Here is a 15717-nt window from a genome sequence, read left to right on the forward strand (position 1 = left end):
TTATCTCTAACTTTTTAGCTAGTGGCTTTGAAGCTAAATTTGATTTCCAAGGATGGATGTGATTTTACTTCGTTGTTAGAGTTACAGCATGGATCCATGACGTTCTGAAATTCTCCGATTTTGAAAATGTCCTGGGCACATTCTCCAATATAATATCTTGAAACAAGTCAGACTCTGCACGCAGACCCGACAATATTAAACGTAACGGTGTGGCTGCATGACACATGAATGCCTATAGGAAGATGATGTCCATAGCATTTTTTTTTAATAGCAGGAAGCCATCAACCAGGCTGACAGAGAGCCAGAGAGATTTTTGGAGAGACAGAAGACGTTTTTCTACCTCTTCACAGTTTAGGAACAATATATGCAGTCTTATGCAGAGCTGAACTGTGTTCATGTATTTTATATGTTCCCTTCCACTAAGGAAGCTCCATTTCTTTCTGAAAATTTATTGTGGGATTTGATGGATCTCCCTCAGAGCACTGACAATTTATTTCTTGTCAAGTTTTCTGTAGGGGCGTATAAGATAGGGGGAATTCAGATAGTCATGCTTGATTTACTGCTTAGATGTATATGAAGCTCCTTTAAACCAGATGTTTTGAAAAAAATCAAATATAAACCAGTGTCTCTATTATTTCATTTTTTAAAAAAACTTGCTGTTCCTTGCAAAGGCAAAGTCTCACAAGCTAGATACATAAAAAAACATTCATTTTGTTTAGGTAGCAGTTTCCTTATTTAAGATCATTCTTGGGTTATTAGTAGCAGTTTCCATTGTTTCATATCTGCTCATGAGATCACCAAATAAATCTGACTGTCTCACTACATGAGTCAGAAAACATCCAGCTGTGGTTATACCAGAGCTCATTCCATGATTCCAAGCTTCTGCTGCTTTAGGGAAGTTGATTTCAACTACAATAACCTTGAAACCCTGAGAGCACTATCTTAAATATTTATGTTCTTTCTGCATACCGTCATCTATTAAGAGATGGCTGCTTCCGTATAGCCACGTAATCAAAGCTCTTCATTTCATAGCACAATTACTGTCATATCTTGTATTTGATCTTGCAAAGTGCAGTTCATACTGTGATATCTCTTTGGAATCATGCTGGGAAAATAATTTCTGTAGCTTGTTTCTTTGAACGTTGTCATCCCTCATTACAAGTTCTGCTTCTCTTGACCAGACCTTCCCACCACTCCACTCCACCATCTAACTATTCCGTGTGGAGGTATCTTGACTTCCTTTTCAAATCAGTACTGTAACCCTGGCCTTTTTCTCCATACCTCTCTAATTTTTTGTGTCCGTTGTGAGTATGAAAAGAGGTTTTGTGTTGTTTATGCTTACATGCTGTATTTCTTGCTTGCTGCACAGAAACAGCATTATCACCTTGTAATCACTTCTGTGAGAACTATTTCCTGTCTTTTACTCAAGCGCCCTACCCAAAAGGAGGTTTCCTCTCTGTTCTACATACCAATGAAAATTAGCATTACTTAACCTATGTCATCATTATGCCTCTGTGGAGCTCAATCAAGCATTTTTACTGCTTGCTGTTCTCCAGTATAGATAATTCTTTTCTAATTCAGTTAGACCCTCTTGATGTAGTTCTTTCAATGAAGTTTATACTAAAGTGTTTTATAATGCATTTGGGGCAGACTAAGAATGCATTTGAACAATTTACATAGACTAAGCTGACAAACAACAGCTGTATTAAGTTTCTGTGACTTGCTGGCACTTGATCAAATTTAAACTTACTAGGAGTGGCATGTGATCATCTTGACCCTGCTCCAGAAAATATAATGCTCTCAATATTTAGAAAAAAATTGTCCTGTTTAAAAAATGGCTGTTAGAAAAATATGCATTAGCCTATACTTACACATGTGATTATATACTGTATGTGTAAGTTTCAAAGCTAAAACTTAGATGAGCTGTTTGTAACATTTGGTTCTTCAACTATTGTGTGTTGTTCTCTTGTATATTTTAATTCACAGGATTGAATCAAGTTCTTAGTCAACAAGCAAATCAGGAAGTTAGTCCGTTGGATAGCATGATTCAAAGACTTCAGCAAGAGCAGGACCAGAGACGTTCCGGAGAGGCAGGAACCAGTAGTACCAGCCGGATAAGCAGAGGTAGATTACTGGGGGATGGCTGTTGTGGCTTTTTTATTGAAACAGCTGAGAGCTGCAAAACTTGAATCACTTTATTGTGCATGATTTCTGCATTTTATTGAACTACTAGAAAGGAGGAATGGAGCCATGGAAAATAATACAGCTTTCCCATCTTTTTTTACCTTTCTGCAAAATCTCAGGATGCGTAACATTACAAATTTATCTTTGTTAAAGTTACTGTCTGCTCACTCGGGGAACTTGCAGCAGCCGCATTCCCTTAGAAGTAGCTACCCTACTGTTTAATCTGGAATTGGCCATCTACTTCATTGAAATCTGAATTTTCTCAAATAAGGAAATAGGAGGGAGAAAAGAGGAAGGAGCTGCTTGTTTCTCAATACAGCTGTTCCGTGTTTGTGTCTTGCACTAGATTACACGGTAGTTTTCAATACTTAAAAAATCATGGCTGGCAATCCACCTGAGTAAGCAAGAATAGCTTGTGTGTGGAAGGATGTGGAAAAATGTTGAAATTTTGCTACGGTGCAGGTGTTTGAAGGACCTTGCATGTGTGTGTGGTTTTGGTGTTTGGTTTGGGTTTTTTTGTTTCTTTTTTTTTTTTTTTTTTCTTTTTTGGGGGCTGGGGTGTCTTTTGACCATTTCAGTTTCTTGTCTGTAAATTTTACAGCTTGGATTCCTAATAATTTCCAGTGTTGTGGCTTCATTATTTTTGAAGGTAGAATACTGTTTAAGGAATACACTGATTCAGTGAGATAGTTCACTGTTTTATAATATGGATATAGAGTGCAGTAGCAATAGTCAGCTTAGCATAAATGTTTTCAAACGCATTTTTAAAGAAAACCAGTGAAACATTTGCTTCACTTCAGATTGTGGATACATCTGCTCCTTTTCAATATGAATTTTTAAACAGAGTACTGCAGCCCAGTAGCTGTCTGTGTGTGTGTTGTGGTGACTATAGAAATTGCTGAAATAGTTATGTTCAGTTAATATTTGATTTCTTTTGAAGTAATCAATTAAGTGAAATTATTTTTCTCCTTTCATTTTGAGTTTTTAAATGCTTCCCTTAGAATTTCAGTTCAGGTACAACTATGGCTTTTTGACTTTTTAGGATCTGTAAGTTCTACCTCAGAAGTACATTCACCACCAAATATAGGATTAAGACGTAGTGGACAAATTGAAGGTGTGCGTCAGATGCATAGCAATGCACCAAGAAGTGAAATAGCCACTGAGCGGGACCTTGTGGCTTGGAGTCGAAGGGTTGTAGTGCCTGAACTGTCTTCTGGTGTGGCCAGGTAAACATAGGGCAAGTTTGCAGTGAATTTTAGTTTGGTGAACTTAATTAAATTGAACAGTTTTGGAATTCACATTGTCATAGAACTATTTGTGTGGCATTTATCTATTCTGTGGTCTCATGTTTCTCATAAAATCACTTTCAGTTTGAAATCAGTTGTTGTTTGCATATCACTTGAAAAAGTCTTGGAATTATAGAAGTATTGTGAATAAAAATTGACCATTTAACACATGATGGAGTAATTTAACTTGTATATGCAATGGGATCTAGCTGCCTCAGTGTTTTCTGACTTGTAGCATAAGATTACAGTTTGTCTTCACTCCATCTGTTCCTGCCATTATAGGGCATTTTACGGCTGGGACGCTGATCTAATCCATTAGGTGCCTGAGGTGAATTTTGATTTCTAAACTGGAAATTTATTTTGTTCAGTAATTAACTCTTGTGATGAATACTTATATCAGTAAGTTAAAAAACCCTACTAGCTACAATCAAACATAAACTGCTCTAGCTTTTGGAAATAAGATTGAAGTCTTACTTTGTTCAGAAAGGGTAATTTTGAAGCCACATTTTGGCTGTAAAGAGAAGAACTACTGTTCAAAGAATGTTGTCAATGTTGAACATATATTCCTTGATTTGGAATAGATCCTCTTGGACGTACTATTTTGCTTTAAAGTTAACATCTCAATTTTCTTTTCTCAGTAGGCAGGAAGAATGGAGAACAGCAAAGGGAGAAGAAGAAGTAAGGGTGTATCGATCGGAAGAGAAAAGAAAACACGTAACAAGTCACATTCAAAGAGAAAACAAAATACCTACTTTCTCTAAGGTAAATAGTCACTTGTACCTTATCGCAGTAAGAAGCATAAAATTTAACTCAATGGGTTAGGCCACATAAATTTACGTTCCTCTTCTCAGTTTTAAATTTAAAAACCAAGGGTACAGGAATTTCTTTACCTCCCCGGAATGAGGAAGCGTGTCTCTACTCATATTTCACTGTGTTCTGAATAAACAGCGGGGATTGCTTTTAGAACCCCCTAAGTGAGAAGCCCTGCGAATCCGGTTTTGGGGGCATGATTTGCTGTAGGGAGTCTGTTACTATTAATCAATATATCCCACCACTGTTGTCTACTGTTTGACATACTGTTCTGTGGAAAGGTTCGATTAAACCTCAAGTCATGCTTCTTAACCTTAACACATTTAAATACATCTCCAAATACAGAATTGGGTATTTTCTCTCATGGTACCCTAATAATTATATTGCAGTTTCATATGGGATATTTCTAAGTCACGCTTTTTGCTAGAGCTGGAGTGCATTTTTCAGAAAAGAGGAAAACAGGATAGATGAAATAGAAGGGAATAGGTCTTATTAAAAATGAAGTTGTCATAACTGACTTGGTGTTTCATATAACTTGCAAAAAATTTATCTTATGCCTTCATGCTGGTAAGAAAACATGAAGGAATTATATTCTATATTAACAAAAATAATTTAATGTCTTGTTTGTTAGAAATTAGTTTTATCTATGCATCTTAGAAGGGCCAAAGCCCAACTAGAACTTAATCTGGCTACTGCCGTAAAACACAATAAAAATTGTTCTTGTAAATACATTAGCAACAAAAGGAGGGCTAAGGAGAATCTCCATCCATTATTGGATGCAGAGGAAACTTAGTGACAAAGGATGAGGAAAAGGCTGAGGTACTTAATGCCTTCTTTGCCTCAGTCTTTAATAGTCAGACCAGTTGTTCTCAGGGTACCCAGTCCCCTGAGCTGGAAGACAGGGATGGGGAGCAGAATGAAGCCCCCATAATCCAAGGGGAAATGGTCAGTGACCTGCTACACCACTTAGACACACACAAGGCTATGGGGCCAGCTTGGATACACCCACAGGTACTGAGGGAGCTGGCAGAAGTCCTCACCAAGCCACTCTTCATCATCTATCAGCAGTCCTGGCTAACCGGGAAGGTCCCAGTTGGTTGGAGGTTAGCAAATGTGATGCCCATCTACAAGAAGGGCCGGAAGGAGGATCCAGGGAACTACAGGCCTGTCAGCCTGACCTCGATGCCAGGAAAGGTTTTAGAGCAGATCATCCTAGGTGCCATCATGCAGCACATACGGGACAACCAGGGAATCAGGTCCTGCTTGAACTAACCTGATCTCCTTCTATGGCAAGGTGACCCGCTTAGTGGATGAGGGAAAGGCTGTGGATGTTGTCTACCTGGACTTAGTAAAGCCTTTGACACCGTCTCCCACAGTGTTCTCCTGGGAAATTGGCTGCTCATGGCTTGGACGGGCATATACTTTACTAGGTAAAAAACTGTCTGGATGGCCAGGCCCAAAGAGTTGTGGTGAATGGAGTTAAATCCAGCTGGCAGCTGGTCACAAGTGGTGTTGCCCAGGGCTCAGTATTGGGGCGAGTTCTTTTTAATACCTTTATCCATCATCTGGAGGAGGGGATCGAGTGCACCCTCAGTAAGTTTGCAGATGACACCAAATTGGTTGTGAGTGTTGATCTGCTGGAGGGTAGGAAGGCTCTGCAGAGGGTCCTGGACAGGCTGGATCGATGGGCTGAGGCCAACTGTATGAGGTTTAACAAGGCTCAGTGCCAGGTCCTGCACTTGGGTCACAACAACCCCATGCAACGCTACAGGCTTGGGGAGGAGTGGCTGGAGAGCTGCCCAGTGGAAAAGGACCTGGGTGTGCTGATCAACAGCCAGCTGAATATGAGCCAGCAATATGCCCAGGTGGCCAAGAGGGCCAATTGCATCCTGGCTTGTATCAGGAATAGTGTGGCCAGCAGGACCAGGGAGGTGATAGTGGCCCTGTGCTTGGCACTGGTGAGGCTACACCTCGAGTGCTGTGTTCAGTTTTGGGCCCCTCCCTACAAGAAGGACATGGAGGTGCTGGAGCATGTCCAAAGAAGGGCAATGAAGCTGGTGAAGGGTCTAGAGCACAAGTCTTCTGAGGAGCAGCTGAGGGAACTGGGGTTGTTTAGTCTGGAGGAGGCTGAGGGGAGACCTTATTGCTCTCTACAGCTACCTGAAAGGAGGTTGTAGCAAGGTGGAAGTCAGTCTCTTCTCCCAAGTAACAAGCGATAGGATGAGAGGAAATGGCCTGGACTGGATATTAGGAAATCCAATTGGATTGGATATTAGGAAAAATTTCTTCACCGAAAGGGTAGTCAGGCATTGCAAGAGGCTGCCTAGGGAAGTGGCTGAGTCTCCATCCCTGGAAGTATTTAAAAGACGGGTAGACGTGGTGCTTGGGGACATGGTTTAGTGGTGAACTTGGCAGTGTTAGGTTAACGGTTGGACTCAATGATCTTAAGGGTCTTTTCCAACCTAAATGATTCTGTGATTCTATGATCTCATATGCTTATCTCTGCTGTTCTAAGTAAATAACCAACTATATTTTGTAATAAAGGAAGTAAATCTTAAGCAACTGTAAAGGAGAACCCATGCTTTGGGTTTTGTAGTACGCTTATTCTAGATGAGACTGTTTTACCCTTAATCAAAAGCTTAGTAAAATACAGGCCTTCAAGAATACCTGCAAATTTTCCATTGAGAAGTAAAAATCATTCATGGGGTTCAAGGTTGAAAAATGAAGAAATGAAATATTACGAACAAGTGTACAAAAAACTGTGCAGCTCTTAACTTTATCAAAGTACTGTACTTAATGCCTGTGCTGTTCATTATCCATTTTCTTGGGGAGGAAGGGACCAAGATTGAAAGCAATCTGAAAATAAGTAAATTTCAGATGCTTAGTAGTGCTTCTGTATTTTTTTAATAATGATTAATTTTATATGCAGTGGAAAGAGTAAATTTGAGATGGGCAAGTTTCTACTTCATACGAAATTTGAGTGTTCGGTTCTGCTTCTTTTTTTCATATTCAACCAAAGTAAAGCTTTCAAAAGAAGTGAGATGAGAATTCCCCTTCTCAAAACAGTCCCCTAATAATTTTCAATTTATTTATTAAATTTTTCTTCAATTTCTTTCTTGTATTAAAATTGTGTGCAGAGCTATCTTAAGAAATTGTACTGACATGCTAATTTCAGTGCTGCAGTCACCAACATTAAGTGTGTTTGCCCAAGATAAAGCAAACAAATATTTTTTCAGTGTATCTCCAGTTTTTGTACCTAGATGCTAGAAGCTCTTTGCCAATAATGGTTTCGGAGGTGGCCATGGCAGGGCTCATTAATGAAATACAAGGACATCATAAATCTTGGTAACTCCTATTTTTCTCTCAGGAATACTAGAAAATGGGCCTCACAAATTCTGATTTTAACAAAGTTATTTCTTGTCTTGAGGGGATGTATTTTCGTGCTGAATTATAGACTTTCTTTTAATTTAATTAAACAATTGAACTGCTCAAGAATTTTTTCTTTTCTTCAGCTACAGTCTAGTCAAAAGATCCTTCCTGATAATGTGAATTCCTACCAACTTACCCTTAAATTTCTAACTGAGTTACAGTTCTCCTAAAATATCACTAGGACATAAAAATAGCAGAGTATGCTAGTTGGTCCAGCATTTTGGTTTCAGCAATTACTTTTATTACATCTTCAAAACAAAGAAACTTAGTATGGATGGTTTTGAAAATGTTTTCTCAGAGGAGAAATTTTTTAGTCTCCAAACCTTAAAGGTAGCACTGGATCCTTTTGAGTCCCATATTTTCGTTGTGGATATTTATGCGCTTAAAATCCTTAAGAGCAAAAGTTAGCCTAGGAAAACCTTTCTTCAGTTTCATATATTTACCCAGAAAAGAACGTGTCCTTCATTTATCTTAGTCCCTGGAGGGTCTATGATCTGGATTCTGATGCCCAGAATGTGAGGGAGAGAGAACTTGGTAAATCCTGTAGTCACTTCCCACCTTCATCCTGAGGAAATACAGCAAAAAGCAGACAGTCATCGTCTCTGCACTTGAGTATGTCAGTAAATTTTCCATATAGAAATTATTGCTGAGTTCAGTAACACTTTCAGAACGTTTAAATAAATCCTTCTTAAACCCTACAGGATACTTTTTATGGCATCTTGGGACAAAAAACTCATATTCGTCCATAGTTTATTCTTCATTAAATGTGTCTCTTTTTGCAGGGCTCGGGTTGTTGAGAAGTATGTTAATTCAAATCCTTTGAGATAAATCTCAGAGGGATTCAAAAATGAGTAGGTATCAAATGGGCTTTAAATAAGCAAATTTGGAAGAAGAAAAGGGTGCTTGATCCCAAATGATTGAGTCTCCTAATTAAATAAACTGCTCAGATTTTAGCGATTTTCATTTTTGCTTATGGTTATCATGAGCAACACTTCTGCTCAGTAGTGACGGAACAATAGGAATGGTGAATTGGAATTGTCATCTTCTGTAGTGTCCATAATAAAATCAAATAAACACCTGGGAAGAGAAGCAAGACTGCACTCCAAAAACTGTTGTGTGATATTTTTAGGGTTTTTTAAAGTAGAAATTAGTAACTTAATTATAGCAGCGCTTCGGTTGCTGTTATTTACAGTGACTGTGTGGCTTTAAATACAAGCTGTGTTAGGTTGAAGATAGAACTGGAAAGTACTGAGTAAATCTTTCTTTTCCTTGAGTGCTTGCAGTAGGTTTTAATACTGATACCTTGTAGTTTATATTACAGTAGTGTTGTGAGACTACAGTCCTTTTGTGTTGCATGGTGAATCCTTAAAGGTTTAATGAGAGAATTTATGATCTAGAGGAGATGGGGAACATCTCAAACAAAATACAGGGGAAAACATTATCTTCTAGTGATCTATAAACCTAAGAATTACAGTGTCAAGAATTCTAGAAAGTGTGTCATTCTACAGTACTGTCAGCTGGTCTGGGAACAGAGTAAACAGGGCTTGTATTAAAACATTGTCCTCATATGCAAATTCAGTTGTATTTGTACCAGTAGGAAAGACTGATTTTTATATCAGCTTTTGAAATTTATCAGTTCTCTTCATATAATAATGATAAAATAATATTTTCTTCTGTTTCCTTCTAACTGAAAGGAGTCAAAAATACAGAAGTAAAATGAAAAGGAGGGCAGAATAGCATTTTGAGTTACAAGCTAAAGTGTAGGTTGGTCAGGAAGAACACAGAGCAGCTGTAATTACTTTTTGAGGGGATTCCAAAGTCCTATTATTAATTTTTAGTCCAAGGCATTATAGGGTGTGTTTAAAAGTAGCACAGAATTATGGCTCAGTCTTTCTTCTGTAACGCTATCTGCAACTTAGATGGGAGTCACATAAGCATTTTGATATTTAAAGATAGAAAACCTACATTTCTTTGACACAGGTCATACTGAGAAATGTTTGTATGTGATTGCTTGAGGGACTAATGGAGTTGTGTTGGAGAACCTAAAAGATTGGGTGTTTTGGCCTGAATAGTATTTAGTATCACTGATCTGCATGCCAAATGAAGAACTTGGTTTGACTTTCAAAGTCATTGCTGAGGAATAGGGTTTTCTCTGATTATTAAACAAAAACACTTAAAAAAAAAACAAACAAAAAACATAATGACAGAGGATAGAATGTGGCATTGGAATTTTTGCATTTTCAAAGTGGAACTGTATTTCAAATTATTTTTTTTCAGGAGCATGGCAAAGATGAGAAGTAAGATAAATAACATGCTTAAGTAAATGTTCCCAGTCCAAGTAATTAGAGTATTAGTTTATTAAACTGCTGGGATTACAGAGCATTTCAATACATATTAAAGAGCGTGACATTTCTGTACGCTACAGGGTTGATGTGATGTGTGTCCTAGTGAAAAATGACAAAAATTGAAATATTTCTATAATTACTGTTAAGTGGAAATTATAAGCAGGAATTTCAAATAATTAAGATTGGCTATTGTTATGGATGGACAAAAGTAAGCATAGGCCTCTGTTGTGACAGGTGCAAATGACCGTATTGTAAACTAACAGAAACCAGCGAGGAGAAATGTGTATGTTGTTTTGCTGAAGGTAGCTTAGTTGTATTTCTCAACAGTAGTCATTTTTCCACTTAGGTGTTATTTAAACATTATTTCCAGGTAAATAGGCAAGATGTTAAGAGGAAAGTAATCTAAAACCCGAGAGACTAGCACTTAGTGCTTAGTGTCCGTTATCTTCACTGCTTTTGGAACAGTTCTTGCTAATTTCTTACACATATGTGATGTGGTAAGAATAAAAACTAAGTAATTACAAGCACTGATCCAGACTTGAGGAGAATATGGAAGGATGCTTTTTAGCCAAGGAGAAAATGACAGGACAAGAGGCAGCGGGCACAAACTGCTGAAACAAGGGAGGTTTTGCCTGAACGTAAGGAAGCACTTCACCATGAGGGTGACTGAGCACTGGCTGTGGAGTCTCCAACCTTGGAGTTGTCTAGACATGGTCCTGGGCAACTGGCTCTGGGTGGCCCTGCTTGAGCAGGGGGGTTGGACAAGATGACCCCCAGAAGTCCCTTCCAACCTCAACCATTCTGTGAAATAAAAACTGCTTTATGCACTAACAGCTTGGGGGATTTGTTGTATTTATCATTTGGGCAGAACTCACGGTCACTGAAGAATGTTAAACTTGGACAAAAGTGTGTGTGTATATATATATATTTATGATCTCAGTAATGGAAGAGTATCCCTCTTCAGAAAAATAAGAACTGAAATTCAATAAGGACAAATTTAAGTTCAGAGCTAAATGTTGGGTTGAAGAACTTAAATAGCGTATCTAGTCAAGAATGAAAACAGTTACGTACGCTACTTGACAAATTGAGTTTTCTTTTCAGCATAACATTTCAAACATAATGTTGTAAAAAGCACGTGCAGACGAAAAAGCCCAAAGTTGCCTTTCTTTGTCTTAAACAGGCTGTAAGCATCTATTTAATGTTGGGGTTCTGATACTGGACACATGCTTGTGCCCTGCCCCCCTTTAACTTTCTGGTAGAGGCTAATTCCTGTTGTCTTAAGGAAGGAGGAACCATTTTCAGATAAAGAATAGATACTGCCAGTGGAGAAATACTATTAAATTGCTACAGCCAAAGCTTTCCAAAATTGCTGCAGCCCTGTATGAAAGCGCAACAAAACTGTGTGTCCCGGCGGAGTCAGGGTCGTAAGAACAGTAGAATGCAGTGGTCTGAGTTGTCAGGACATCACTGAGTTTTCACTGTATCTTTCAGAAATGGTGTTACAAAGACCCTCAGCAGTGTCCAGATGACATGTTTGTATCTATCCCTCTCAGATACGGGAAATGCCATCATTTGTATTTCGCAGAAAAACTGTTCTATCAGCAGCTGTAATTTCTAATGTATCTATAGATGTGCTCTGATATTGACTGGAAGCCTTGGATATGATACATGGTACTTGTCAGCATATATGACTGTTCATCAAAGTGTATCGAGAGAGAGAGAAAGTGACAATTGAACCTCAAATCATAGGTTATCTTGGCTTTATTTCCAAGCCCCCCATTAGAGTTGAGAGTCCAATTTCAAGCTCTTTCTTTAGGATATATATTGGGGAGAGGGGAAAGACCATCAGCTGTGTTTCCTCAGTCATAGTTGAAAACATTCGTGATAGATTCCATTTTGTCAGAAAAAGCTTGTAATACTTTGTCTCTCTAGTCAAACCTTCACACTCAACCCCACCCGTCCCCCAAATTATTTATTTGGGGGGATCTGCCTGACCTGCAGCTTCTCATCAGATTTTGACAAAGCTGTGCTGAATAGGAGTGATGTTAAAATACTTTTTTTTGGCAAGATGTGGAAGATCTTCTGGTCCCTTTCCGATCCCTGCTTGAGCAGCGGGGTTGGACAAGGTGGCATCCAGAAGTCCCTTCCAAGTTCAATTATTCTGTTACTTATAGATAACTACTTGTGGTTTTGTTTCTTTTTTTTTGTTTTTTCTTCCATTCTTGTTTTGGCATTGCATCTTTCCCAAAGCAGTTTGTTACCCTTTGGCATCACCATGGCCCAATATTTATACGGTGATGTTACTTGCCTCCATGAAGAAATGATTGGGGGGGGGGGGGGGGGGGGGGGTGCTCAAGCTTTGAACTGCCAAAAGAGAAGAACTCTTTCCAAAACCAAAGAGTAATGCAAAGCACTTCAGTTTTCCAAGGATCCACGGTTCTAGTGCAAGTAGGGAAAAGCTATATTTATAATAACCATTTGAGAAATCTCACCTCTGAATAGAAACGGGGATGTAAATTTTTGACTTTCGTTCCTAGAGAGAAGATGTAAGCATTACAATGGGGCTGTAATGTAACTTCTGCAAAATATGTCCTCGTTATTGTAAAGGATGCTTGACTAATTTGTTTCACTGGGCTATGTGATTCAATTTCTGTTGTCCATACTTCCTCATACCATGTTTCACGATGCTAAGAGCCAGATGGGCTTTATAAAAAAGTTGCAATTCAGTAGCAGAAGCAAGTTGCTGTAATGCTGGCTTTTGTGATCTCTCTGCTTTGGCAATGAATCTTGAGGTCTTGATGAGAAGGGAGCAGCAACAGAAGGCTGTGTGATGGGCTCAGCCACTAGTCTTAGGGCTGCCTCAGAGCTGTTTTGGGTCAGGTCAGAGCAGCTTGAGGAGATCTGGTATGCGCTGCTAGTTTGAATCCAGAAGAAGGAATGCCCCAGGTCTCAGAAGTCATGGGCAATGTTAAAACGCTGATTGCTGAGCCATCCTGTTAGAAGTGTCTCTGGCAGATGTGCTGTCAGTGGTTGCTTCCCCAGCTTGAATTCATTGGACAGAACAGCAGAAACACAGTGCTCACTGAATAGACCATAGAGCAGTTTCGTGTTAGTCCTGTGTGCTTTGGTGAATACTGCAACGCAGTTGTGCAGATCAGCGTGCTGGCCTGCCCTACTGAACTGTTGCAGTCATACCTGAAAAAGGTGTGTATCTTCTAACAGGGAGAGTAGGAGAAAAGCTCAAGCTACCAGAGTTCTGCGTTTTAAGGAAAATTGTTGTGCCTAAGGAATACCAAATCTTAGCTACTGCTGCTTAGCTAAGTTTTAGTCCAGTTTTCACCAAAAAGTGTTGTTGTTTGTTTGTTTGTTTGTTTGTTTTCTCTCAACAAAAAAAATTAACCTCATGAACCAACTTTCATCATACATGACAGGAAAGATCTTCTCTTTCCTACAAAAGAAAAAAATCCAAGAGGAATAGGTATAAGCAGTCTGCCCTGCTAGAACGCTCCGATGATCCTGGTATCTTTCTGTGGCTTGCTCCAGTTCTGCTTTCTTCATCTCTGGGACTGTTTTTTTCAACCATATCATCACCTAATGGATTAGGTATCTGAGATTTCATTTATGGAAGAAAGAGATCACTGGGGAAGTGTACCTCCTTTTGTGGCATCTAGGAGTGTGTCCAGAAACTATTTCATTGAGTCTGAGCTAGGCTGAAGTTCAAATATGCATGCCAAAAAAATGAGCACAGAACTCTTGAAATGAGATCGTAGCTCTTGATTTTTTGCCGGGGGTTGGTGACTAATACAGGATTACACACTTTGTGTTGAGAGCAAGTGTTTACATAATGTATATTCTACAGGAGGAACAAAATCTCTTTATGCTGGAGTGTCAAGTGTTTCTTAATTACAGCCTTATTTCATTCTTCTAAGCTTCATAAGAACTCAGGTTCTTTCCAACTGACCGTTCATTTGAACTCCTGCATGCATCATCTTATCATTTAAAGGCCTTTACTTGGTAACAGTCATCTCTGTATGCGAAGGGATGTATTACTGTATGAATCTCTCTTCTAATAGATCTGACTCCTCAGTTGCAAAATAACACACTTGGGAGTTCTCTCTAAGAGTCCCCTTTCCTCTGATGGGTATTTTTAGTGTAATTTTCAGCTGTTACAAGCTCTTAGCAGCCTATCAGTAGTTAACTGATATTTACCTTGTAGAGAATGAAGAGTTTTAATAATTCAAGATAAGAATTTTCTATTATATCCGGGAAGAAATTTTAATTATTCCCAGAATGTACTGAACTGGTTGGTGCTTATATACAGCTATGCATGTGGAGTGTTTTCTTGAGCAGCTCTTTAGTTTTGGACTTGTGGCCTGTTTTGAATTTTGTGATGTTGAAACGTGTAGATTTTTCCTACTGCAAAAGTTGCTTCTTGGAATATTATTGTTAAAGAAAATGCTATGTATTAATGAAATGTATACTCAAAAATGATGTATTTTGACTTTCGTGTCTTCACAGAACCATTCTCATGATCATTTAATAGACACTAGCGACTCAAGAAAACAGCAAGCTAATCAGCACAACTACCGTACAAGATACGCAGTAGAAGAAACTGCAAGGCCTGCTGAAGAGTTAGAAAATGGACACAGTTCCTCAGATGTAAGATCCTTATTCATGAGGCAATCTTATATATTCCATTTCTACTCGTTAAGCTCCTGCTTCATCTAATAAAACATTGTTTCTAGTGGAGACTCAGTTATGTTTTTCATTGTGAAGTTTTTTTCACCTCTTTTAAAAATTGATGTTGAATTAGGTTTTCACATGCTGTTGTATGAGTTCAGTTTTTACTAAAAAGTAATTGACAAAAGGGAGAAATGCTCATTTGTAAGGGCATTTTGCAAAGTATATGTGTGCAGTGTTAAATATTCCCTGTATTTGTGAGCCTAATCAGTATGGCCCATATGGCCTGTCAGTATGGTCACTGGCTCTAGGTGGCCCTGCTTGAACAGGGAGATTGGACAGTATGACCTCCAGAGATCCCTTCCAGCCTCAACCATTCTGTGCTTCTGTAGCTACAGTGGAGAAATGAGTAATAAGAGTATATAAGGGTCATCTTAGTCATATTGTCATGTATTATGCCTTTTTTGAGTTGCAAAGAAAACGCTTTCTTTTTCCCCACTCTCTGCCTTGTTAGGAAGGAGAAGTAGTTGTTGCCAGTGGTGGAACATCAGAAGATGATGAAAGAGCATGGCACAGTGATGGCAGTTCTAGGTAAGTGACAATCTAACTTACAGAGAAAAGTCCTGCTGATAAATTTTAAATAATATATTCTGTAAACAGTTAATTAGTAATAACTAAAACTTGTGCACATTTAGAAGAAAAGATGAAAAAGAACTTAGAACTTTCAGAATTTCATTTCCAGCTGTATTACTAACTAAAATTTAGGGAAAGTTTCATCCTTGTTTGCCAGAAGCAGAATTGTTTCTGATTAGTTTTGCAGGAAGTTTATTCTTTGCAGGCACACACACACTTCAGGCATGTGGTAGTGGTTTCCTATAACTGTCAGTCTGAGTTGTGTGCCTCTACTGACCCTTGGTTTGAAATCAGAGAGCAAAGATTGAGGTAGATTCGACCCATCCTTTGTTTCTTCTTTAGCAGATTTG

General features: G+C 38.7%; 1 protein-coding gene across 7 annotated transcripts in view; it reads left to right on the top strand.

Annotated features, from left to right (window-relative positions):
- PHIP (PHIP subunit of CUL4-Ring ligase complex) overlaps positions 1-15717 on the top strand; it is a 137545-nt gene that overhangs the window by 69147 nt on the left and 52681 nt on the right. For all 7 annotated transcript variants that reach the window (XR_014227736.1, XR_014227737.1, XR_014227738.1 and 4 more), the window contains 5 exons: positions 1987-2124; positions 3227-3410; positions 4109-4232; positions 14573-14713; positions 15249-15325. Coding sequence is in view for 2 of the 7 variants with exons in the window: in XM_082307534.1 (XP_082163660.1) it covers positions 1987-2124; positions 3227-3410; positions 4109-4232; positions 14573-14713; positions 15249-15325 (664 nt within the window). In the remaining 5 variants the exon portion in view is untranslated. The remainder of the gene's footprint in view (positions 1-1986; positions 2125-3226; positions 3411-4108; positions 4233-14572; positions 14714-15248; positions 15326-15717) is intronic.

The sequence above is a fragment of the Platalea leucorodia genome (assembly GCF_965183815.1).
Source record: "Platalea leucorodia genome assembly, chromosome: 3".
Taxonomy (NCBI): Eukaryota; Metazoa; Chordata; class Aves; order Pelecaniformes; family Threskiornithidae; genus Platalea; species Platalea leucorodia.